We start from the raw sequence: 23,838 nt of genomic DNA, 5'->3' as shown, positions 1-23,838 counted from the left end.
GGCCTGGCTTCCCGGACCCAGCCACCGGCCCAGGGGGGCTTGGGGGGGTGCGCACCCGCGAGAGACAGCGCCGAACTTGGTTTGCTGCTGTTTCTCCTTTTTCTTCCCCCAATTCTTTCAGCACTGAGGGCAGTCCTGGCGTTTTCTGTCTGGGTCTTTGGGAATTAGCCCACTGCCTGAGACTGTGCTCACTGCACGTGCAAATCGCCTTTGAGCCCAGCCGCTGGCCTGGCCCGGCCCGCAGAGGGAGACACATTCAAGGCACAGCTTGGCACAGCTCCAGCGTCACCCTCAGCATCGTGCAACTGCTCAGACACACGCCTGGGGCTGCTGCCGCCCTGAGTCAGTGCTGAGCTGGCTGCTCTTGAGACCTGTCAACTGTTTGAAGCAATGCTCTTCAGTCTTTACCCTCATCTGCAGGCCCAGAAGCATTTTTCCCATGGACAGCCCATGGAAAGCAAATTGGAGCCCACTGACAGTGGGCTTTCACAGCCCACTTAGAAATAGGCTGAGAGCCCCAGGTGCGCCGCAGACCTCAGATCGCAGATGCAGCGTGTTCGAGTTTTGGCAGAGGCAGACAAGGGCTGGATGAAAAGAGGGGCAGAGAGAGGAAAAAGCAGCCACGCTACATGTCTCAGCTATGCTTCGTCCTTGGGTGTAGGGCAGGTTTGAACATCTGGCCAGGTTAGAGCAGGCTCCTGATGCGACTGGTGCTAGGACTTTTGCTCAGCCCAGATTTCTAGCAAAAGCAGCGATTCGGTAGCAGCTGCAGCGATCAGCAGAGAGATGCTCGGATCAGGCAATGCAAGAGCAGCTGCTCGCTTCCCACAGCTGCAGAAATCCCCCGTCAGCTCCCCAGGTCTGGGAGAAGGTGGGCGGTTGGACCGGACTGAACCCTGTGAAATCCTATGTCCGATCTCTGATTACCCACTTCAGACTGTGGTGCAAATGGCAGCAACCTGAAACAGCCACTCCGGACGCCTGCTCGGCTGTGCAGAGCTAGGAGACTGCCTCCAGTCCGTGCCGGGAGAGAGCATTAGCTAACAGTAAGAGACTTGAAGTCAGGACCGATTTTTCCAGCTGGATTAGACGGGTCAGCTATCAGGTAGCCTCCCTGTCCGAGAAACTAAGAGAAAACAGCTCCTGATGAGCTGAGCTGCTCGGCCAAAGCAGCTAGGTGAGAACCAGCACGCGACTCCTGGCTGGCTGCAGGCTCCCTGGAGAGCAGGGGAGCTTCGGCGACGTTTGGTGGGGCACGTCAGGGAAGTGGGGGGCAATAAAGGTCCGAGAGCCCCAGCAGTGACTCCAACTCACAGTCATTTGTGGCTGAAAGCTGAGCTTGGCCCACTTACCCTGGGCCTGGGGGCAGCAGTGTTCACTCACCAGGAGGTGCCCATGCCTCATGGGGAGGGACCGTGAGCTTTCTGTGGCTGCTTCCCTCTTCCAGCCCAGATATGGCACTGGTTTGATAGGGATGGAGCAAAAGGCAAAGGAAAGGGCATTTCCTTCCACAAGACCTTGGCAATCCTCATGTCCACCGACGTCTTGCAGACACCAGGCAGTCACTCACACGCAGTTCTCCCATCTCTTTAGCTCATGTTCTCTCTAAGGAGGCCAGCGTCCCCTCTGGAGGTAGATGGTAGAGGGAAATGAGAGGTTTCCACACTTCTTGGCTTTGCAATAGGCTTTATTTGTCTCCATGTCACTTGCTCTTGTCACTAAGTGTGACTTCATCATCACCTGCATCCCAAAACAGGAGCGACAGATTCACCAGTGAACAGGGCCCTCTGTCCTCCCGTCACCAGAGGCAGTGGCTGTCTCTCGAACCCCTTCCATGCTTCTCTGCAACCCACACGTCCCACACCTCCAGGAAGGCGAGGAGAGCTGGTGATCAGGCCCGCTGCGATGCTTCAAGGTGGTTGATTTTCCACTTGCTTTTCTTTGGGCAGCTGAACTGTTCCTTATCCCTGAAATATATTCAAGTAAGTATGACTCATCCTTCCGCTCAGGACTCTAACCTGCAATAATGAGATGTAAATCCTTGCATGACCTATTATATTAGCTTATGCTATATCACACATCTCTGTGGATTAGAAGGAAGGGAGATGAAACGTCACCCCAGTAGCAGCCAGCCTCAGACAAGCCGGTGGAAGTTAAGAGGATCGTTTCTCAGCATTGACACCTGGTTTGAATAGGACACGAGCAGCTGGCTTCCCTTTGCCATAAGATCTGCTCGTGTGATGATAGGGATCGTTTCAGCTCTTCTTTCCAGGTAACAACGGAGAACTGGCTCCAAAGCCACGCCTGGCAGCTGTCTCCTCAGCCAGGCTTCACGTGATGCTCCAGAGGGCCCTGGAGGGGCTGGATATTGCCAGGATTTCCTGGAATGGCTGGTCCTTGTGGTTATGGAGAAGATTTTTTGAAAGGCTTTGTGGAAACCTCCCATGACACAGACCTTTCTCTCCCCTCCACAGTGTCTCTCTCTCTCTCTCTCTCTGTCAGGGAGCACATGGTGTTGAGATCCACAAAAGGAACTAGACCAGCTTGATAGTCTGAGTATCCGGGTGTTTTTAGCTCCTCTCTTGCTTCAGTCCTCCAGCTGGAGGTGTTGACATGGGGAGTTCAGACGCAAGGCCTCATTTCTGTGACACTGCCCCTCCAACAGACCCCTGGAAAGCCACATCAAAGACCCCCCGCGCTCTCCGCACCCATCTCCCACCCGGGTCACAGCCACCTGCTGCCCGCCACATCCCACAGCCTGGGCGAACCGGTCCAGCGCAACCCTCTCCTAAGCGTGTTGAAGTCGGATCTCACCTGCGGGAGAACTGGCTGCAAATCGCAGACTGGCTGTTTCCGCAGCGGGGGGAGGCGTCCGCCGCCTTGACCGGCAACGCAATTGCCTGCAAACCCGTGGCGGCACTGGGAAGGGTCAGCAGGGGCCGGGGAGCTGCTTCTGCTCAGTTGGAGGTGCAGCGGGGGGGCAAAGGCTTAAACCTTTGAAGACGCTGACTAGGTGAGTTCAGTCCTGGAAGGGTGCGTGTGTGTGTGTGTGTGTGTGTGTGTGTGTGTGCGCGCGCGCCGGCGACGCAACGGGGGAGGAAATGAGAAGTCATTGCTAAATAAAGCCGACAGCCTCTCCGCTGGGAGAAGTCATGCTTACACTTCGGCGCTGATTGTCGCTTCTTGAGATCAGGACAGCCACGGCGGACCCGGGAACCTAGATGTGCAGCCATGACCCGGGGCACGCAGTGCGGCTCGACAAGGGTCCCCGCTGTGCCGCCCACCCCGGGGCCGGGCCGACGGGACGAGGGGCAAGGGGGTCCCCTGGGCTCCCCAGCGTCTGGGAAAGCCTTGCGCATGCCTCCTTTTCTGGGCTGTATTCCCAGCTCCGTTGGCCCAGGAGGAGGGATTCCCACCCGCTCCATCCTGTGCTGCCTCCCCAGGCACGTAGGGGTGCAGCCCTGGCTGCAGAGCTGGCAGCTGCCTGCTCCGGCACGGGGGAGAGGCACTGCCAGTGAGGACCATGGTGACGTCCAGGCCGTGGCGGTGGCACCTGGACCTGGCCCAGGAACTGAGCATCCCACCGAGCAGGGATGCTGCCGGGGACGGGGGTGGCTCTCGCCTTGGGGACAGGGGGACCGTCCCCTGCCTGCTCCCAGTTGTCTTTGCCACCTCCACCAGCTGAGACACAGCAGAGCAGCCGCTGATTAAACTTCAATACTAATTAATCTCTGCTGAACATCATTCTTTTTTCTTTTCCCCCTAGAGCAGCGGATGGAAACAACCCGGGTAGCGTATCCTCCCTGGCACCGCCTCGGCTGCTCCGTGTGCACTGCTTACACGTCAGAAGGTCACCGTTACTAAATGACAGTTATCCGGGCTGAAATTTTCCCGGCTCAAGCAGAAAATTCGGTGGAAGAAGGTTTCACTGACAACTAAACCCATCCCTTTGCCACCTCCCAGCAGGCCCAGTAAGGCCCAGTCACGCCCAGCAGACAGTGACATGCAGGGCCGGGGGCTCTGTCCCGGTCGGGGATCACGGGGACGCCGTGGTGGGCATTGGGCAATTATCTCGCCCCCTCCAACGCCGGAGCAGGGATCGCTGCGCTGGGACCGCGGACGTGGTGGGATCCCCGCAGGGGCGTAACGCTTGTTTGGACGGGCGAGTCCAAGGAAAGGCTGGGAAGGTAGAAGAGAAACACGGCGTTCGTCAAGCTGTGTCTGTGCGGTGTCCCGGGGGGGGGGGGTCCCCAGGAGGGTTCTGGGGGTCCCTGGGGGCTCTGGGGGACCCTGTGGTGTCCCTGGAGGGTCCCCGGGGGTCCCTGGGGGCATCGGGGGTCACTGAGGGACCCTGGAGGTGTCACTGGAGCAACCCTGGGGTGTCCCTTGGGCATTACTGGGGGCTCTGGGATGTCCCTGGAGTGTCCCTGGGGGCTCTGGGGGTCCCTGTGGTGTCCCTGGAGGGTCCCCAGCGGGTCTCTGTTGAAGAGTCCTGGGGGTGTCACTGGGGCATCCATGGGGGGGGGGTCCCTTGGGCATTACTGGGGGCGCTGGGATGTCCCTGGGGACTCCTGGGGTATCTCTAGGGTGTCCCTGGGGGGTCCTGGGGGTCCCGGGGCTCCCGGGGGAGGAGCGGCAGCGGCTCCAGCTCCCGCAGCCCGTGTCTCTCTCTCCCTGGCTGGGGGCTGCGGAGGGCCCTGCCTGGCCGCAGGGTCCCCACGCTGCCCAGCACCGCTGCCGCCGCCCTGCCGAAACCCCGGGGAAGGGGGCCGGGGGGGGGGGGCTGCAGCGGCTCGCAAACACGCAGGGAAGGCTCCTCCGACCGAAGTGCAGTGGGGCAGAAGTGCCGCGGCATCATTCACCTGGGAATAAGCAAGGTTTACGGGAAGGGTGTTGTAAATTATCAAATAAAATGACTTCCTTTCCTGTTACTTCAGCGTAATTAAATAAAGCCGGAGGAGTCTGGAGTTCATCTCGGCTAAACAAGACGAAGTGCGACCCAGCAGTCAACTCTGTAGGGAGAGGAAAAAAAAACCAAAAACCAACCCTGCCTCCTCATGACCTAGGAAACTATTTTAATGCAAAGCCTTTCCTACTGCAATACTTCATATAATCAAGCCTCTAAGTTTAGAAAGAAAAAAAAATCTCTCTTGTCATTGCCTAAGGAAGAAGTCTCCCGGGGGGGGGGGGAGGGGGTTGTTATTATTTGGCATTAAACTCGAATTGCACTCCCTGGGAGCGGGGCAAGGGGCAGAAAGGGTTGTGCCCCGAGGGGGAGGGATGGGCTCTGTTGTTAGAAGGGGCGCAGCAGCGCAGATTAGCTTTTAGCGGAAATCAGCGCACGGCGGCGGCCGATTCCCGCGGCGTGGGGCGACGGAGCCGCCGAGCGCCCCGCGGGAACGGCCCACGGCAGCCCCGCGGTGGCCGCACGTCCCGGGCTCGCAAGCGTCCCGCTAGGGCACAGCGGTTGGAAACGAAACAGCGCAGGAAAACCAGCCCCGGACACGCCGGCCGCAGCAAGGTGCTCTGCCGTGTGTCCCCCCGCGTGGAGCCCCCCCGGCGGAGCGGGGCCGAGCACCCTGCGGGGCCGCTGCTCCGGGGAGGCCCCAGCTGCAGCCAGCGCAGCTCTGCTGCCCGCCACCGCTCGCTCCAGCGGCCGGCTGAAAATAGCTCCTTTGATGTCACCTTTTTTTTTTTTTTGCTCGGTGTTTGGGCAGCTTCTGCCACGGGCGATATGTCACATGTTGCAGCATATAATGAGTTCGCATGGATTTTCTTTCTTTCTTTTTTTTTTTTTTTTTTAAACTGATGTTTAATGGCACCCAGGGCTCCCGCACGCTCCCGCGCCTGCACGGCAGCCCTCGGCGGGGATCCGGGCTTGGGACAAGGCGGGCTGCGCGCGGAAGGGGCCTGCGGGAAGAAGTTGCAAGGTCCTTTGCAAGGTGATGGCTGTCACTTCTCTTTCCGGTACACAACAACCGACTCTTTTCATGCCGACAGAATTACCTTGCTAACGACTAGCCTACATTGCGGTTTTGTGCACGCACACGCTCACAACACGCACTCATCCTTCCAGTGCACATTTTTTTTTTGCTGCGCTGCCCACAAGCCAGGAAGCACCAGCGCCCTTCCTGCCTGGGGGTGCTGAGTCCCGGCCCGCAGGAAGGATCAGGCCCTGCCTCCCAGCACGGCCACCCAGGCCCTTCCCGGCACTCATCAATGCCGCGTACCCCGGCACAGCAAGTCCCAGCACCGGGACAATCCCTGCCCTGCCGCGTGCTGGGAAGCGGCACGGTCCCGGGGGGGGGGTGAGGAAGAGGAGGGAGGCAGCTGGGGGGGCTCCCACCCAGTGACATAGATGCGCGCGGACAGACACGCAGCACGGCGAGCGGGCCACGTGAACGGGCGCGTGGGGAGCCCACGTGCCGCTTTGGGGCCGGCGGCGGAGAGCAAGCCCCGAGCAAGGGCACGCACCGGCAGCGGTGCACATGCATGCACACACACACACACACACACACACACACACACACACGCTAGCATTTTCCCATAGGGAATCTTTCCAGAGTTGCCTCATTTCCTGGAGCTTTCGGAGGGAAAAGACACCCACCGGCGACGGGAATGCCTTTATGCACCCAGCCTAAAAATAGCCCTCACGGCAAAGTCGGTGCCAGCGCCAAGCTTGGCTTTGCAGCCCCAGGGTTTGCCAGGAGACCCGGGGCAAGGGGCGCAGAGGGGAAAGACGCTGCGATGGGGACGGGAGCAACGAAGCCCTGCGGGCGAGCCGACCCCCCCCCCCCCAGCCCTCCGTGCACGTGGACGCCCCCCTGCACCTGCCAGGGCTGAGCCGGGGCCCCCCTGCCCGGAGGGATCCGGTGGCAGCGAGGAGCTGGCGGCCGCTGCCTGCTCCTTTGACGCTGAATAATTCTCGCTGGCTGCCGGGAACTATTTTAAACCCGCCGAGCGCCGCGTGCGAGACGCCACCGCCAGCCGCCTCGCTCGCAGCCCCGTGGCAAGGCTCGAGCCTCCCGGGGGAACCTGGCGCCGCAGGAGGTCCCAGCGCCCACCTGGGGGACAAGGACAGCAGGGTTTGCCGTCCCTGAACGCCCCTTCCGCGGGGCTTTTCTAAGCCCCCACAAGGGAAAGGCAAGAGAGGGCTCGTGAGCGGCCCGATGCTGTGCTCAACCCCATAGTAGACACCCGAGATTCCACACTGCCGCCTCCCTGTGAGCCGGGGCTTCAAGGCACGGCGGGGTCGTGCTGGGCACACGTGCTGGCAAACCACAGGCAAGCGGAGCAGCCCCATGTGCCGAGCCCCCGGAGCTGCCGCTGGGCCTCTCCGCCACGCCGGGATCTTGTCCGAGCGGGAGGAAGAGGGAGGAAGAAGAAGGGCACCTCCTCCTCGGCGATCTGCCCTTGCAGAGCCGGGGCGGACGGGAGCGTAATGGCACCATACGGCGGTGGCAGGGGGTCCCCAGGCCACGGTGCCTCATCACCGTCACAACCTCACCAGTTCTTGCGGGCCCCGAAGGGCTGGAGACACCGGAGAGGCGGGATGTGCCGTGTCCGGATGGAATGGTTTTTATTACAGTTTTAATCTCACAGTCGGTAGCATTACATGAGATAAAGCACTGGACAGGACTGGAAAAAAGGCCTCTGGAGACAGCATGCAAACATTGCGACAAATTTAAAGCAAAACAACCCAAAAAGCATCTGCGGGGGGGGGCTGGAGAGGCTGGTGCCCCCTCTGAAACCATCATTTCTGTCGTCGGGGATTTTCTTTTTGCGTGTCCTTTTCATTGGCTTATTTATTTCATTATTCTCTTAACTGTCTTCTTTCTTCTTTTTTTTCTTTTTTTTTTCTTCTTTTAATTACATTAAAAAGTAAGGTTCGTACTTTAGTAAAACGCCCAGCACTCAGTTGGGCTTGGATTGAAATAATAAAAAAAACATCAAGAAAACCAACAAAATGAGAACGACGAAAAAACGCCCTCAAATCCCCCCCCCAAAAAAGAGCTTGGGAGGGGGGGAAAAAAAACAACAAAACAACCAAAAAAACAAGGAGACCTGACCAAAAATAAAGAGACCGATTTGGAAGTTTGGAAGCGAGAGCGGGTCACGTGTGTGGGGGGGAGCGGGAGCCCCGGGCCCCCCCCGCCGCCGCCGCCGCCGCCGCCACCGCGGGGCTGCCCCTGCCCCGGGGCGCTGCCTCCCCCCTCCCCTCGGGGGAGGGGAGCGAGGGGCGGGGCTGGCGCGGGCGGGGCGGGGCTCGCGAGGCCCCGCCCCCGCGAGGCCCCGCCCTCCCTCACAGGTAGAGCTCCTTGTCTTTGATGTGCGCTAGCTGCTCGCGGAGCTGGCGGAAGGCCGGCCGCTGCCCGGGGTCCAGCGTCCAGCAGCGCCGCATCACCTCGTACACCGCCGCCGGGCAGCCGTCGGGGGCGTCCATCTTGTAGCCCTTCTCCACGCGGGGCACCACGTCCTTCAGGGGCTGCGGGCGGGCGGGCGCGCGGCGGCCGTGAGGGGACGCGGCCCGGCCCGGCCCGGCCCGGCCCGGGGGGGGCAGGCGGCCCCCCGCCACGGCGCCGGGGAGGGAGGCAGGCAGGGAGGCAGGCAGGCAGGCAGGGAGGGAGGCCGGCGCGGCCCTCACTTACGATTCGCGGATAAGGCACTCGCCCGAAGGAGTAGATTTCCCAGAGGAGGATCCCGAAGCTCCACACGTCCGACTTGGTGGAGAATTTCTGTGTGTGTGTGGGGGGGATGCCGTGAGCAGGGCCCGCGGGGCAGAACCCCCCCCCATTCCGGGGCGGTCTCCTCCGGCCGCTTTCAGGGCCGGGCAGCACAGTGCCACCACAAGGCCGCTCCCCCAGGGAAATGGTGGGATGCAGCGCCGGCGCCGGGCTGCCCTGCGGCCTCCCGGGGAGCTCCCGAAAGCCCCCCCCCAGCCTCCCAGCTCGGCCGCTCTGCTCCGCTCACCCACCTTTTCCCTAAGTGCTTCCGGCGCCGTCCATTTCACGGGCAGCTTGCCCGTGTCCTGCGTGGACGACGCCTCCTTCGTCAGCCCAAAGTCGCTGACCTTGGCGATGTTGTCCTCCGAGACCAGCACGTTCCTGGCCGCCAGGTCCCGGTGGACAAAGTTGTTCGCCTCCAGGTACTCCATGGCTTCGCAGACGTCTCTGGGGGGGGGAGCAGGGGTTCAGCGCCGCCCCGGTGCCCGGCGTGCCGGCCCGGCCATGAGCGGGGAGCCCGCGCCGTACTTACAGGGAGAACTTGAGCAGGCACTCCGCGCCGAGCACCGACCTCCCGCGCGACCGCAGGTAGTCCACCAGGCTGCCCTGCGGGCAACGGGGGGAGACAGCGCCCTCAGAGCCCGCGTCCTGCCCCGCCGCCCCCGGGGCCGGGGGGGGACACGTGCCCAACCGGGAAGGGTGGGAGCCCGCTGCGGGGCAGCCGGGGCCTCACCTTGGCCATGTATTCGGTGACGATGTAAAGGCCGCTCTTCTCCTCCACGATCACCCCCAGGAGCTGCACCAGGTTGCTGTGCCGGAGCTGCCTGCGCGGCGGAGACGGGCTCGGAGCAGGTGCCACGGGCATCTGCACGGATCCACCCCCCCGCCCGGCGCTGCGCCGGCCCTCTGCCCCCCGGCCGTGTGCCGGGGCACCGCCGCCGCGTCCCCCCCAGCGGTACTCACGTCATCACAGACGCCTCCGCCAGGAAGGCCTGCGCGGTGGCGTCGTTCTTAATGCACTTCACGGCGACTTTGTTGCCCCGGTAATCACCCAGCATCACGTCTGCAGGGGCAGGAGAGGCGGGCGCTGGGGGCGCGGGGACGAGCCGCGGCCTCCCATCCTCCCCCCGGTGCCCCAGACGGCGGGGGGAGGTCTGCACAGGGACCCCCCCCATCCGCCAGGGCCACCACGGTGCAGGGGGGACAGGGATGAAGCCCCCGCTCACCTCCAAATTCTCCTTTGCCAATGATCTGCAGCAACTTGAGGTCCTTCATGTTGAGGGCCCAGCCGCCTGCGGAGGGAGGGAAGAGGGTGAGGGGGAGCCGGGGAGGAAGGCCGGCAGCTGGGGCGGGGGCGATGCCACTCACTTCGGGAGAACTCGTCCTGCGCGGCCACCGTGCCCTCCATCACCTTCGGTTTGATGAGGCGCGTGCAGAGCCCGTCGGCGTCCGTGGTGTAATGCTGCGGGGGCACCGGCGTGAGAGGCAGACCTGCCGCGGCCACCGCGCTCGGGGCCCCCGTGCCCGGACATGGGGGCGTGCGGGGGTGTCGGGGCCATGGGTGATGGGTGGCGGGTGGTGGGGACACCCGAGGGGCTCAGCAAGGGACTTGGCAGGGGTCCCCGCCAGGGCGATGCCAGGCTCTGGGATCCCACCAGGTGGCAGCACAAGGCCACAGATGGGACCAGCAGGAGCTCAGGGGTCCTGTCCCCTGTCACCTTGTCCATCTGTCCCTCTGTGCATCCTGTCCATCCTGACCCCATCCATCTGCTTGCCCCAAGGCCCTGTCCCCAGGAGCCCCCCGGCCAGTCCCGACCCAACCCAAGGGCTCAGCGGAGAAGTTCCCACCAGCTCCTGGGGTCCTAAGCCATTGCCCCACACCAGCTCTGACATCTCTGTCGTCCCCCTGCCCCAGCCCCCAAACCTACTGGCCCCACGGCCGCTCCTCGCCACAGCTGGATGAGGCCCCTCTGCCACCCGGGCTACGGAGAGATCCAGCCCCTCTCAGGGGATCTCGCCATCACTTGGAGGTCTGCTAGGATCTTCCCTCTTCCGAAACACAAGCGGGGGGATCCCCTGTGCATCCCCCAGGCCTCCCCGCGGAGCCACAGGCTTTCGGGTGCTGTCACCCACGCGGGCACGTGGGGCTACTCCTGGCCGCCGCCAGGGTAAGTCCTCACCTCCACCAGCTGCATGAGGTTTTCGAAGTAGACCTCCTCATCGATGCTCAGCTTGCTGGAGGAGTAAATGATGCGGTAGTGCTCCACCTTGCCCTCGCAGCTCACGCACAGGGTGTAGTCCCCGGGGTAGTTGGTGCTCTCCCGCACGAGGAAGAGCCCCGTCTCGGGCGGGTACAGCAGCCGCTCCGCCTGCTCCCGTGTGATCTTCCCATGGAACCACCTGCACCGGGCAGGGCAGACCGGTCAGGGCCCGGGGTGTGACGGACCCAGCGCCGGACCCCACGGGGCTGGGGCTGGTGGAGACGTGCGGGTGGCCTTCCTCCCTGCCCTGCTCCCCCTCACGGGCCCGATCTGCCCCCCTTCTCCTCCAGCCCTTGCACAGCTCCCAGGAACCTGCCTCTGCCTCCCGGCTCCCTGGGGAGGGACTTTGCTTTCTAGAGCTCCCTCTGTCTCCACTGTCCTGCCAACACACATGCTCCTGCTCTCCCGAAAATGCCCTCTGCCCCATCCTGGGCCCCGTCCCGGGCCCCGTCCCGGGCTGATGGGGAGGTGGAGGGACCAAAGCAGGTGGGAAGAGAAAAGGGTGCCTGGAAGAACATCCCTGGGAACACATCATGCCTGCTTGTGCACACCATGCCCACGGCAGAGGCAAATACCTGGCGCCGGAGAAAGGGTCCCTGGGGGGACTTTCCTGATGGGGTGAAAGCAGGTGGAGAAGGGGAGATCTGGGTATGCCCAACTGCTTTGGCCAAGGGAAACACTGAGGTAAGTTGGCGCCCGCTGGCTGCGGACAGGCTGGCGCCACGCAAGCTGCGTCCCCCCTCCAGCTTTGCCTTCCCCCTCCTCCCAGCCCTGCCCTGGGACACGGCTCCTCCGTGCTCCCTCAGGGGTTTCCTCTCCTCCAGAGTCGGGGCTGCTGGTGGCTCTGGGATACAGAAGGGACTTTAAATCTACCTACGTACATCTGTCTGTCTCTATCTACCTATCTCCTGCAATCCCCCTGCTTTCTCTAGGCAGAAGATGTAAAGCTGCTTAAGATGTAAAGCTGGTGGTCCCCAAATTCACCCTCACAGAGTTCCCGGCAGCGCCGGGGCAGGGGCGATGGCTGGGACAGGTCTTCGCCCCCCTGCAGGTACTCACGGCATGAGGCTGAGTTTGATCCCAGCTTTCACTCCTTCCCGCTTCTGCACGTAGTTAGCAGGGATGATGCCTTCCCGGCCCACCTTGTTCTTCGCCTTGTACCAGTTGGGATCCTGCGGGCACAGCAGAGCTCTCGCGAGGAGCCCCTGCCCGGGACGCTGACGGGGCCCCTGCGGGGCATCCGCCGGCCGAGCGCCCGTCGCTCCCGCGGCGCGGGGTTGGGGGGCTGGAGAGCAGCCCCGAGGGGCCTCTTGGTCAGGCTCGGTGGTGCGGCCAGCAAACCGCGATGCTGGTGGCTTGGGGACGCGGGTGCCGTGGGCACCTCTCCTCCGATGGCAGCTGCTGCCGTTACCCCTCCCTGGGCTGCCGGGCACCTCGGAGACCCCCTGGCCCACGGCCTCTCTCTTTTTCTCCCCTGGAGCTAAGCACAGCATTGCTCCCTAATTACATCTCTCTCCTCCCTCCTCCACCTCCTGGGAGGCACTGGAGACACTTACATTTTGGAGTAACTTTAACTAAAGAGGCCGTGAATTAATTAACCGAATGCATGGCCTGATTCCTGGCCTGCTGACTCTGCGGGGACAGCAGAGCCACATGGGCTTTCTCGCGGGACAACCGGATCCTGCTAGCACTGCTCTGTCCCCAGCAAACTGTGCTGTGGGATGCGGGGAGCAAGGATCGGCATCCCAGGGAGCTCCGCACATCCCGAGGAAATCCTCTCCCGGCCCGGCTCCCTGGCATGCGGATCTCAGAGGACCGAGCCCAGCGGACCCCGTCGGCCCCGGCACGCGGGAGGCAGCAGCCGCCTGGAGCGCGGCGGCCGGAGGGGACGGCCCTTACCTTGGTGACAGCGACGATGGTGAGGACGTCTCCTTTGCTGAACGGCAGGTCCTGTTCGGCGGTACCGTGGAAGTTGTACTTGGCGATACATTCTGTACCGGACGGCCAGACGGCCTGGCGGGGAAGGCAGCGCAGGCGTCAGCCCGGCCGGGCACGGCTCGCGTCCCCGGACTCCCTCAGCCCTGCTCCTTCCCACGCCGGCTCCCGCGCGGGGACCAGCCCCGCGAGCGCACGGGGCTGGCAGAGCCGCCGTCCTCGCCAAGCCGGTGGGGCCCCGCAGCTAACGCAAACCCCAGCGGGGTTCGCCTAAACCGGAGGCACGCTGGGGATTTGGGGCAGAGCTCGGATCGCAGGCGCGGACTCAGCGAGACGCCTCTGCGCCGGGCTATTCCTGCACGCCGAGACGCAGGCAGCGGCGTTTGCTGCCCCGGCGCCCCCTCCCCGTGCCCTCGGGGGAGAAGACGGCCGGGCTTCAACCAACATCCTGCCGGCTGCCCCCAGGCGCCCGGCGGGCCGCGGGGCTTACGCCATCGCCGGCGCTCACGTCAGCACCGGCACGGCCATTGGCGGCGGCGCGGGAGCCTGCAGCTTCCCCTCGGCGGCGAAGGGCCGTCCCTGCGCTCGAGCAGCTGGAGAGCGCCCAGGACGTGCTGGCTCGCCGCCAGGCGGTCTGGCTAGCGAGCGCTGCCAAAGCCGGGCTAGCCGGGCCGGGGCCGGACAAAACCGCGGGGCTCGGGAGCCGTGCTAGGGCGCAGGGCTTCCGCTCTCCTCCCAGGCGAGGGCTGCAGAGCTGGCACCGGGGGGACAGGGACGGGGCACCCCCACGTAACCTCCCCTTCCCGGCTGGACCCTCCGGCCACGAGGGGCTGGTGCGTTCGGCAGACCAGAGGCTGGATGGGACTGAGCCGCACCCTGACGCGAGCCCTTCCGGCCCCGGTGCGCCTCTGCCCGCCCCGCGGAGCCCGTCCGGCTCGGCCGGCTCCGGCCCACCCCGTCCTCTCCTGCGGCGCTCACCTGCATCCCCGACATCTTCTCAGGAGGTTCGGGGGAGCCAATCTCACGGGAGGGACACGTCACTTGGTACCATGAGACCTGGAGAGGAAAAGGACCCCTGAGACGTGGGCACCGCGGGACGGGTTATAAGGAGCGCAGGCGGAGAGCAGCCCATCACCTCCTCCCCGAGGCTCTCCATCCCTTGCCCCAGCAGGATTTCAGAGAGGGAGGGATCTCGGGAGCTGGAGATGCCCTGGGCGCAGCGTCATGGGTGCTTATGGTGGTCTCAAGCCAGGCCACCCCAACAGGAGACATGTCCCCACCTTGTACCAGCTAAAGCACTCACAGGGTCACCCAGGGAGCCAGGGAGGCATCAGGCTGGGAAAAAACGCCCAGATGTCTCCTCACCAGGGTTATTTTTCCAGCAAAGCCACAAAGGGCAGGGTTGGTACGACGGAGAGGTGGGACTGCAGGGCAGGACAGCACTTTCCGCACTGAGGGAAGCCAAAAGGGCTCTGCTCCCGGCGGCAGGTTCCTGCCGCGGCCGTCTCCCTGCCCTCCTCCTCCGGCGCCCCCGGGACGTGGGGCGGCTCCCGCGGGATGCCCCAGCACACCACCCCCATGCAAGCGACCCCATTCCTTCCCTGCTCCCGAAACGCTCTCGGTCCGAAGGAAAGTCGCGCAGGGACGGTCCCGCGCCCCAGTCCCGCGCCCCCCCGCCGCGCTGCCCTCCCCGCCTGCGAGCATCAGCTCACCCCCGGCGGCCGGCGGAGAGTGAGGCCGAAGCAGCGGCTCCGCGGAGGGTGCCGCGGCAGACGCCGGTGCGGCGCGGCGCGCAAACAGGAAACGCCGGGGAGGCAGAAGCAGCCGCCGAGCAACGCTGCAACACGGCCCGGGGCCCGAGCGCGCCCCCGCGAGCGGCAGCCCCCACCGGCGCCTGGCCGGGCTCGCCGCCGCCGCCGCCTTCCCCTCGCCCGGACGGGGAGCGGGGTCGCGCCGGCCGCCGCCGAGGGCCTCACGTCGTACCCGTCTCGCCAGCCCGCGCCGGATCCAGGCTCTGCCTGCGTGACTCAGCTCGGCGCGCGTCTCCGCGGCACGGCGCTCGGGGCGGCGGCGGTGGTGGCGAGCCGGACCCCACCGCCGGGCACGGCTGCGGCCCCCTCTGCCCTCCGCCGGGCTGGGCCGGGCCGGATGGTGACGAGCACATGCGCACGTGCGCGCTGGCGCCCAGGCCCGCGAGGAGGAGGAGGAGGAGAGGCGAAGGAAATGGTGTCAGCCCGCCCGCCGCCGGCACCCGCGGCGGGGCGCTGCGCCCGCCGTGCCGCACGCTGCGCCGCAGGGACCAGAAGGGCCCCGCCGCGTCGCTTCCCGGCCCCGCGCCTGCAACGGGGGGGCACGCCCAGCTCCCTAAACTGGTTCCAACTGGGAAGCGCTCCTCCGAGGGCTGCACGCCGCCTCAGGAGCGAGAGGGGGCTGCGAACGCGCCGGCAGCTCCCTCCTCGGGGCGCAGACCGCTGCCAAACGGCGACGAGAAACGCTTCTGCAGGAGGAAACCGCCCCAAGGGGGGGTCGATTCCCTGCGGGGAAACCGGGGCCGGGACGCAGCCAGAGCGGGTGCCCCCGCGGGTCCGACCGGCCTGGGCGCCCCTCGGCAGCGGCGGGGGAGAAGACGGGCCGGGATGGGGCGCACGGAGAGAGACGGGGCCCCGAAACGCTGCCGGCTCGCTCCCGAAGCGCGGCCACCCTCGCCGCGTGCCGAACGGCATGCCTGCGGGAGCGCCGGCCTTCCCCGCACGCGGCCTCGGAAAAGGCAGCGAGAGGAAGGCTGCGCCGGTGCGCGCCGGGATCCTGGAGCAACGTCCGGCCGGAGCGGTCCGCACCCGGCGAGGGCAGGGAGCCGGCCGGGACACAACGCCGCTCTTGTTCTCGAGGAGGATGCGCGTTTCCTCCCGGCACAAGCGGAAGGAGGAAGGTGCCCTGGGAAGGAAGCGAAAGTGGCAGCCCCGGGTTCGAGTCCCCGCTCTGCCCCGGCACACCGCGTGCCGCGAGTTCGCCCCGCTCCGCCGGGCGTGTACCGACACGGCGCTGCTGCTCCGGAGCGGCTCCGAGGGCCGTGAGGCATTCACGCGGACACGGCTCCTTAAGAGCAGAGATTTTACGTGCCGTGCAACCATCGCAGCATCTGCTTCGGGACTTAGAAAGCCCCCGTGAGCGGGACCGGGGCTTTCCGGGGCCGCAGCGACGGCACTGGAGAGGGGAATGCTCGATCCGCCCCCCTCGGCGCTCCCCCGGCACAGGCGGAGGGCTGCCGGAGGATCGCAGCACTGGGGAGGTCCCGTTCCCGGCCGGGCAGTCCCCTCCGCGCGTGGCTGTCCCCGCGGGCAGAGCGGGAGCCGGCTGCAAACCCCAGTGCTGATTTCCTGGCGGCGAAACAGGGGCGCCCGCTTCCCCCACGGCGTCCCCGACCCACGGACGCTCCAAAGCCGGGCGGCTTCTCGCGGGCTGGGGGGACGGAGAAAAAGAGCAATTTCCCGCCAAGTAAAACCCGCGGGCCCTCGGGCAGGGATTGCCGTTCCTGGCCAGCCCTCGGAGCCAGACCCCGGCTCGACCCCACGCAGCCGCTCTGGCGCGGCGTTGGGTTTATCAAGCTAAATACGAAGAAGAGAGCAAGAAATCCCTGCCGAGGAGCAAGACCCGCAGGCCGCAGCGGACAGTCCCTCCCCGCGCGCGCATCGGATCACTCCGGCGGTCATGGAACCGTGAGTGGAGCCACAGCGAGCTCCTGGGGTGGCCGAAAGCCGGTGCCGAGCTGCGGCGAATCTGCCAGCGACTCCGATCCGGACCGCGCTGCTGCCCCAGGGTTATCAGTGGCGCCGGGATCCAGCGGGAATGACCGGAGGAGCGCCTCAGGGCCATGGCGAGCAGAGGAATGGCGCTGGAGCCAGGGGAAGGTGTGGGAATGTCGAGGCAGAGCCGCCCCTGCAACCACCTCACACTCTCCAGCCGCGGATTCACACATCTTCCGTAAAGGCGAGGAAGCACCGAGCTCGCAGCGGCCCAGGAAGAGGGCGGGCGCATCCCACCCATGCGCCAGAGAGGGAAACCGAGGCACCATTTGCCCCCAAGGGAGAGGCGGTCACACGCCGCTTTGGGCCTCAGCTTACCCCTGTGAGCAATGGGCGCAACCGCCCAGCAGTTGCAAAGGTCGACAGGGGAGCGGGAGCCGAGCTGCCTAACTCCTCGCCGCAGGAGACTCCGGGGAGCCCGGACCAGCCCACAGAGGCCGCGGGGTCTGCCGAAACCCGCCAGCCTTGGGAGGCGCCGGCCCCATCCCGCCGCCTCCGGGCCCTCGGTGGTTTCCCAGGGCTTCGTGAGGCCCCCGGCGGCGACGGTCCCGCGGCGGCGCGTGGGAGGGGGAACAATCCTGCCTTTATGCTCGACCCCCGGGACGAGATGAGGTCAGTGGCGCGAGCGCCGAGGGAGGCCTGCCGGGGCCGGGCACAGGGGCCGGGGCGCGAGCGGCTCGCCGAGGCAGGGCAGCCGGCCCCCCCGCATGGCACGGCACGGCACGGCACGGCACGAGCCGCCGGCGCAGCCCCCGGCCTGTCCCCCCGCTGCGAGCCGGGAGGAAAGCGGCGATGGGGCTCCGGCCCGGCGCATCCGACTCGCCCTGGCACCAAAATAGCGCGGGCATTTAATAACTCGCTGCATCGACGCAGGGCAGCGAGAAGCCGCCGCTCCCAGCTGCTGTTAGCAGCTAAAAATATTTTGGGAAAGAGGAACCGAAACGAGGGGCAAGGCCGGCAGGGACAGGAGGAGGAAGAAGATAAGGGGCAGGACCGGGGGGAGGAAGAGATCAGATGCAAACAGGGCCCTGTTTCCACTGCAGCCGCGTCGAAGCGGGGCCAGGACGGGTTGGCAGCGCCGCGGCGGCCGGAAAAGCCGTCACGCTGCCTGTGACGCCGGCACCCAGGGCATCCCGTGCCCGGCGGGCAGCTGCCGGCAGCCACTGCCTCCGGGAGAGCTCGGAGACCCCCGAAGTCCCGCTTTGCCCCGAGCAGGAGGAGGAACGGGGGCGAAGGGGTTGCCTCCTCCTGCCTGCTCGCTTGCACGCCGATCCTTAGGGAACGCTTAGGTGAGCGATGGGGATGACGTCCGGCTCGGAGCGAGGGATTTCAGGAAAGGCTCCAGTTACTGCCCGTGCAAAACATAACCCAGTAAGAACAAAGACAGGGAGCGAAATGCAATCCTCCACCGAGCAGGTCCGCGGAGGGATGCTGCCGAAGCCTAAAAGGAGCCGCTTCAGGAAAAGCTGCCTTTTGTTCCCTTACGGCAACGTAAGACGTTACAAGCCTGCGCGGTCCAAGCGCAAGGACGCCCGCTCTCCCCAAGAGGCAGGAAAAGCTATTTCCAGCAACTCGGCAAACTTCAGCGCTCGGATGCAGAATAAAAGGGAAACTGTCCTGTCAGAGGAGGAATCCAAGGGGAGGAGGAAAAGAGGAAAAAAACGTTTAACTTAAAGCAGCGTCACCGGTCTCTGCCCCTGCAAAGCCGCTCCGGCAGCCGGGCTCCGCTGCAGCTCCTGCTCGGAGCCTGCGGAGCAGGAAGCAAAACCAGCCGCTCGTTTCTCCATTTGGCAGCGGCGCGAAGTTTGGGCAGCGCAGCTGGGCTGCTCTCTGATGCCCCGACCAAGCTCGGTGCCGGCAAGGATCGGGCGCTGCCTTTTGCCGAGCGAGCCGGAGGGTTTGGAAGCGGAGCAGTTTGTACGGCGTGAGACGGCACCATCGCCTCCACCTGCGCCGGAGCCGCGCGCCGGAGCCGCCGGACGCAGGGCGAACGCCGCCCCTTCCCTGGCCTTGCTCATCGCGGGCGCAGGGCGCGGTTTTACCACCCCGGCGCAAAGCACGGTTTTACGAGCCCGCCGACGTCGGAGGCGTCTCGCCAGCCCGGCGCCTGGCCGCGCTCGGCCTCCCCGAGGGCGCCGGGGGGACCGATTCAACGGCGGCGGCGGGCGCCGCTCACGCAGCAGGTCGTCCGCACGCTGCTCGGTGCCCAGCTCCCCCCGCCGGGTGAGAGCTCGCCCTGCCCTTTGCTATTTTAAAGCGCCCGAGGGAGCCGGAGGAAGGAGGTTTCCTCCGGGTGCTGACTCCCGCTGGGAGATCCCGGCTGCAGGGCATCGCTCGGCGCCGGCCGCCCCGTCCCAGCACGCCTCCACGTCCCCCATGCCGCCGGGCTGCCCCCAGCTGCCCCCTTCTCCGGCTGTCCCGAAAGCCGGAGCCGCAGCTAGGAGAGCTGGAAATAACCCGGGCTGCCCTGGTGCCCCAAACGGGGCCGCGCACCCCCAAACGCCACGCGACACCGGGACAGAGCCCTCTCTCCACGATGCTGGGCCCGGCGGCGGGGGCGCTGGACCCCTACGCGCCTGCGGTGCCGCTGGCCTGTTTTCCAGCGCTGCAGGAGCGCGGGACGTTTCCAAGGCCGGGCTTGCTGGGCACGCAGCGGTGCCACCGCTGGTTTTGCTGTAAACGCCCAGGGAGACGGAGCGGAGAGCCCGGAAAAAAGAAAATAAAGCTTTATAAAGAGGAAACCATCCCAGCAAACTCAAGCTGCGAGGGGAACCCGCTTTGGCCAATCCGAACACTTTTAGCTTCCCGGATTGTGGAAATTCCCGGCAGCAGAAGGCAGCAAGGTTACAAATACAGCAGAGGCGATTTGCTTATCAGCTTTACGGTGGGAGCTGAGGGAGGCCGCTGGCGCCAGGAGGCGATGAGTGGGCCGGGACCTGGCTGCCGCAGCCACCGAAGCCGCCGGTGCGGCGGGACATGGTGGGCTGGGATGCGCCGGGGAGGCCACGGCGGCTCGCGGGGCTCCAAAGCCCCGGGAGAAGGAGGGACCCACACACATGCCGAGAGCGGAGCAATGAACGCCAGGGCTGCCACCATATATCCTTAACTCGCCAAGCTGCAGTGCCGAGCGACGCACGGCGGGAGGACCGGAGGAGCCGGCTCGCCCACAGCCGAAGCGCCCCGGCGCCGGAAGAGGGGCGCGGGGCCGGACCCGGCTGAGCGGCGGGAGGAAGCGGGGAGCCGGCGAGGGCGCGAAGAGGAAGCTCTGGGCCGTTCCATCTCGGCGCGCTGCCCTGCCGAGCCGGCGCTGCCTGCCTCTCCTCGCCCGGGCGCCGGCCCCGCGTCGTCCCTGCTACCTGCCGACTTCGCCTCCGAAACCCGGCGGCCCTCCGGGGACGGATGCTCGGGGAAGCGGGCGTCCTTCTGCGCCAGCTCCAATCCGTGGCCGGGGCGCCGGTGGCTGCCACGGGATCCGATCCAGGGCCTCCGAGCGGGAAGCAGAAGGACCCCAGCAGCGTCTCCGGGCAGCCACAGCCTGGCCGTCTCCTCCGGCTGCCGGGACTGCAAACATGGGGAAACGAAGCGGGAGGGAAGGGGTTTTCTGGGACAGGCTGCCCGAGCACACGCATCCTCCCCAGGGAAAACCAGCCACAAGAAAGACGGAAAGGCACCGGATAAAGGCCTGAACGTTATCCACGGGCACCGTGAGCGTGGCATCCGCGTCTCCAGAGACACAATGGTCTCGGGCCATAGGGAATCACCTCCGTTTCTCTCCTCCTCTGCCTGAGCATCCTCGGATGCTCGCCCGGCTCAGCCCGAGGGGCCTGGCTCTGCCGCGGTGCCGCAAGAAAGCCGGAGCACGCGCCACCCCCGGCGCGCTGGGCTAGGAAAGCCCTTCCGTGGCATCAGGCACCTCCTCCCACACCCCAAACCGGTTGCGCCCATTGCTCACAGGGGTAAGCTGAGGCCTGTTTGCTCGCAAGCCCCCGAGGGAGGCAGCCGTGCCCCCGTCACACGGCCCCGTGGCCTCGGGGCGCTGAGGGCCACTCGCACCCTGTATTTTATACCTGAACGGAGCCCGGCGGGGCCCGGGGGAGCTCACCGCAGGCGGCAGCACAGATCCGTGCTCCCGAAGCGCCCGGGGCAGCCTCCAGAAAAGCCGAGCTCCCGTCCGTGCCACGTCCCCGGAGCCAGGTCTGCGGAGCCGGATCGCGCCCGGCGCGAGACGGGAGCCCAGCAGGCTGCGCGGCGGCACGTCCCGGGTGCCCCCGCTTGCTCCCTGCGGGGAACCCAACGGCGCCTCCTTCCCCGGCCGCTCCTCCCGCTCCCCCCCGGCGGCGAGCCCGTCCGCCCCGCGAGCCGAAGCCGCTGCCCCCGGCCCTTCCCGTTCCCGCGCCAGCCGGGTTTCAGGCTGCCCAAGGAAGACGGTGGCGGCGGCAAAGCGGGTCAGGTCCGCGCGGGGCTGCGACGCCGCAGCGGGGCTCAGCCAGCCGCTGCCGCTCCCCGGCTTCGCTTACGGATGATTTTTAAGGTGGGCTGGTGGCGGGGGGAGAGGAAAAAACCCCCCCCAAAACGACCAGAACTCACCAGAGCGGAGCAGAGGCCGAGCAGCATCTTTCACTGCGTAAGAGGAGAGCAGGGAGCAGCGCCCGGCACGCTGGGCTTTGCCGGCTCCCCCCGGCTCTCCTGCCGCTCCGGCGGGTCCTCGGAGAGGGATGGGCGAGAAGGGACCCCGCCGCGGGAGGGAAGGCGGCGACGGCTGCCATGCGGGGGCTGCCCGCGGGAACTCGCCGGCCGGCACCTGGCACCCGCCGGCAACCAGCATCCGGCACCCGCCGGCCGGAGCCCAACCACAAGGGCAGCGGAGGGGGAGGAGGGAAGATGCCGCATTTGCAGTTCGAACCCAATTAGCAAGTTTGCAGCAGGCTGGAGGGAGAGCGCTGCAATCACAGTCATCACCTCCCGCACCCCTTCCTAGGGATCCTGCATTTCCGGCGCCGGAGGAAGGATGGGACCGGCGCTGGGGAAGGTGTGCCCGCTCACAGGTTTTATCGCAGGTTGTTTTGAGGAGATGAACCCCCTATTTGAGTCTCTCTCTCTCCATCCATTTCCAGACCCTGCGTCCAGTGGTCCCCAGAGCCAGAAGCTCCCCCGCTCCCAGCACGCCTGCTCCGCACCTGGAATTCAGCCTTAGGAGGGCTCCAAACATGTCGCGACCACCTAACAGCCAGGAGACGCAAGTCGCCAGCCAGGAAAGGCAGCCCGGCCGGCACGCAGAGGGATTCCGGAGGCTGACGCTGGAGCGCCGCTCCCAGCCCCTGCGCGGTGGGGACGGAGAGACGAGCGGGAAGGGGAGCCACCAAGGAGCCGCTCTCGCCCGGAGCGGGGCTGAGCCGAGGGGGGCCGCCGGGAGGAAGCCACCTTTCCCACGGCCTCCCGGGAGGAGGGTTTCACGTGCTGCGCTGCCCCTGCGGCTCCGAGGGGGTTTCGGCCGCTCCTCTTCCGGCGCCGGAGGCCCGGGGCTGCCTGCAGATTGAGGAAGAGGAGCGCCTGCTCTTTGCAGAATCAACGAAGGACGAGTCTGGTCCAAAGAAAGTTTAACCCCCGAACTTGAGAAAGTTTAATTCCCGTAGGCGACGCTCGCGCGGGCTCCATCCGCATCCATCCTGCCCGTCACATTTGTCTAGCCTGCAGCGAGCAACGGCTTCTCCCAGTCTTCTACCTGAGCTTCCTTAGACTTCAAAAAAAAAAAAAAAAACCCCGAAAAACCCCAGACAACATCCTCATCCTCTCCCCAAGATCTTATCAACTGTTATTACAAGTAACACCTACAATTACCATAATCGAAAGAAAAACGTTTCTCCTTTATCTCATCAACGAGTTGGCTACGCTGGTTCTCGGAGACCGTTTGGCGGCTCCTCTGCTACTCAGCTTCTTCAACGGCCTGGTTTGCGTTGGGCACTGTGTGAAAGGCCCTGAGAGAGGAAAAGGCTTTTGCTGTTCCTTTTTTTTTAAAAAAAAAAAAAAAAAAGAGAAAGAGAAGATGCTGCCGTCAAACCACAAAATGCGCCTGGGGGATACGCGGAGCCAGGTGGAGGCCCCGAAAGTGCTCGAGATGCTGCTCTAAGCCTCGCCGACGCGGGAGGGGGCTTTTCCTGTTCGCTCTCCCCCGTTTCCCGCAAACCTCGGGCACCTTTCTCACGCCGCGGCGTAGGGCGCGAGTTCACTTGCCGTATTCACCTCGCTTCGGTTAGGGCACTTCCAAGCTGCGTTTGACTTCCAGCGGATGCATTTCCATGGACACGCGGGGGCGGCGGGAAATCCCACCGGCTTAAGGAGTGTATCAACGCCATTTTTGCTTGTTACGCTGCAGATCGCTCCATCTCTTTGCCCCGTATCGGCCAACGACCTTCACATGCCTCAGCCTGGGCCGACTTGGTCAGGCGCTTCCTAGCCGGGTTTGGCCGTACGCCACCCGGGAAGCCGCCGCGGCGTTTCGGTTCCCGCGACCCGAGTGGCGCACCCAGAAACGCTCCAGCGCGTCCCGGGGGGCGGCACGCGGCCGAGTCTGTGCCCAAAGCGCCCAGGCCTCCGTCGTCACCCACCGCACCATGGCCGGCGCGCGCGGGATGATGGGGACGAAAGCATCGCGCAGCTGAAGCCGGCCCGATGGAGCCCCCATGCCCGACCCATGCCCGGGGCGCTGCGCTTCCAGTGCGCCCGCAAATCCCACCCGCGCGTCCCCGGAGGGATGCGGGAGCGGGGCCGCCCCCGGCCGCGGCGCCGAGCCCCGACCGCACCGTTTGACTCGCGGTCCCCTGCCATCACACCTCACCTGCCGCAACCCGGCGCGCAAACTTTGTTATTTTCTTTTTTCCACCCCCCCCGTGTTTTTGCATGCAGCGCCGGCCCCCTTCGCTCTCAAGAAGCCCGCGAGCAACAGTCGTTACTATAAATAGCCCCTCAGCGCGGTATCGACAAACTCGCGGGCGGCCCGCTCGACGGCCGGGCCCCGCTCCGGCGCGGGGCGGCTGCCCGTAACCCGCGAAGCTGCTGCCCCGCGCCGCGGTGAGGGGCGAACGGTGAACGGCGGCGGCGCGGGGAGCCGGCCGAGCC

At 65.6% G+C, this 23,838-nt stretch overlaps 1 protein-coding gene and 1 long non-coding RNA gene across 3 annotated transcripts; both read right to left on the bottom strand.

The window, feature by feature from the left end:
- Window positions 1–8,260: 8,260 nt before the first annotated feature.
- CSK (C-terminal Src kinase) lies at window positions 8,261–14,990 on the bottom strand. Of its 2 annotated transcripts, none has more exons than XM_026068386.1 (13): window positions 14,903–14,990; window positions 13,898–13,975; window positions 12,884–12,997; window positions 12,044–12,156; window positions 10,904–11,123; window positions 10,092–10,185; window positions 9,950–10,015; window positions 9,687–9,786; window positions 9,457–9,547; window positions 9,256–9,329; window positions 8,975–9,170; window positions 8,649–8,735; window positions 8,261–8,485 (listed from the first exon to the last, which is right to left on the bottom strand). In XM_026068386.1, the coding sequence occupies exons 2-13, from the start codon at window positions 13,910–13,912 to the stop codon at window positions 8,303–8,305; spliced, it is 1,353 nt and encodes a 450-aa protein (XP_025924171.1). In that variant the 5' UTR covers window positions 13,913–13,975; window positions 14,903–14,990; the 3' UTR covers window positions 8,261–8,302. The 2 variants fall into 2 exon arrangements, with proteins under 2 accessions (XP_025924171.1, XP_025924172.1); XM_026068387.1 differs by lacking the exon at window positions 14,903–14,990 and adding an exon at window positions 14,632–14,732.
- Window positions 14,991–22,306: 7,316 nt separating this feature from the next.
- LOC112967319 lies at window positions 22,307–23,683 on the bottom strand. The gene is made up of 2 exons (XR_003253915.1): window positions 22,963–23,683; window positions 22,307–22,725 (listed from the first exon to the last, which is right to left on the bottom strand). It is a non-coding gene; the product is annotated as an uncharacterized LOC112967319 (long non-coding RNA).
- Between the last annotated feature and the right edge of the window lie 155 nt (window positions 23,684–23,838).

The sequence above is a fragment of the Apteryx rowi genome, unplaced genomic scaffold (assembly GCF_003343035.1).
Source record: "Apteryx rowi isolate R43461 unplaced genomic scaffold, aptRow1 scaffold_27, whole genome shotgun sequence".
Taxonomy (NCBI): domain Eukaryota; kingdom Metazoa; phylum Chordata; class Aves; order Apterygiformes; family Apterygidae; genus Apteryx; species Apteryx rowi.
This window is presented reverse-complemented; position numbering and strand designations above follow the sequence as displayed.

Bases quoted from the DNA above. Each gene is read 5' to 3' on its own strand.
- CSK (XM_026068386.1), bottom strand. The intron at 11,124-12,043 runs GTGAGTACCTGC...TGCCCGGTGCAG, and splicing joins ATCAAACTCAGCCTCATGCC to GTGGTTCCATGGGAAGATCA. The intron at 9,787-9,949 runs GTGAGCGGGGGC...CTGCCCCTGCAG, and splicing joins TGGCAAAGGAGAATTTGGAG to ACGTGATGCTGGGTGATTAC.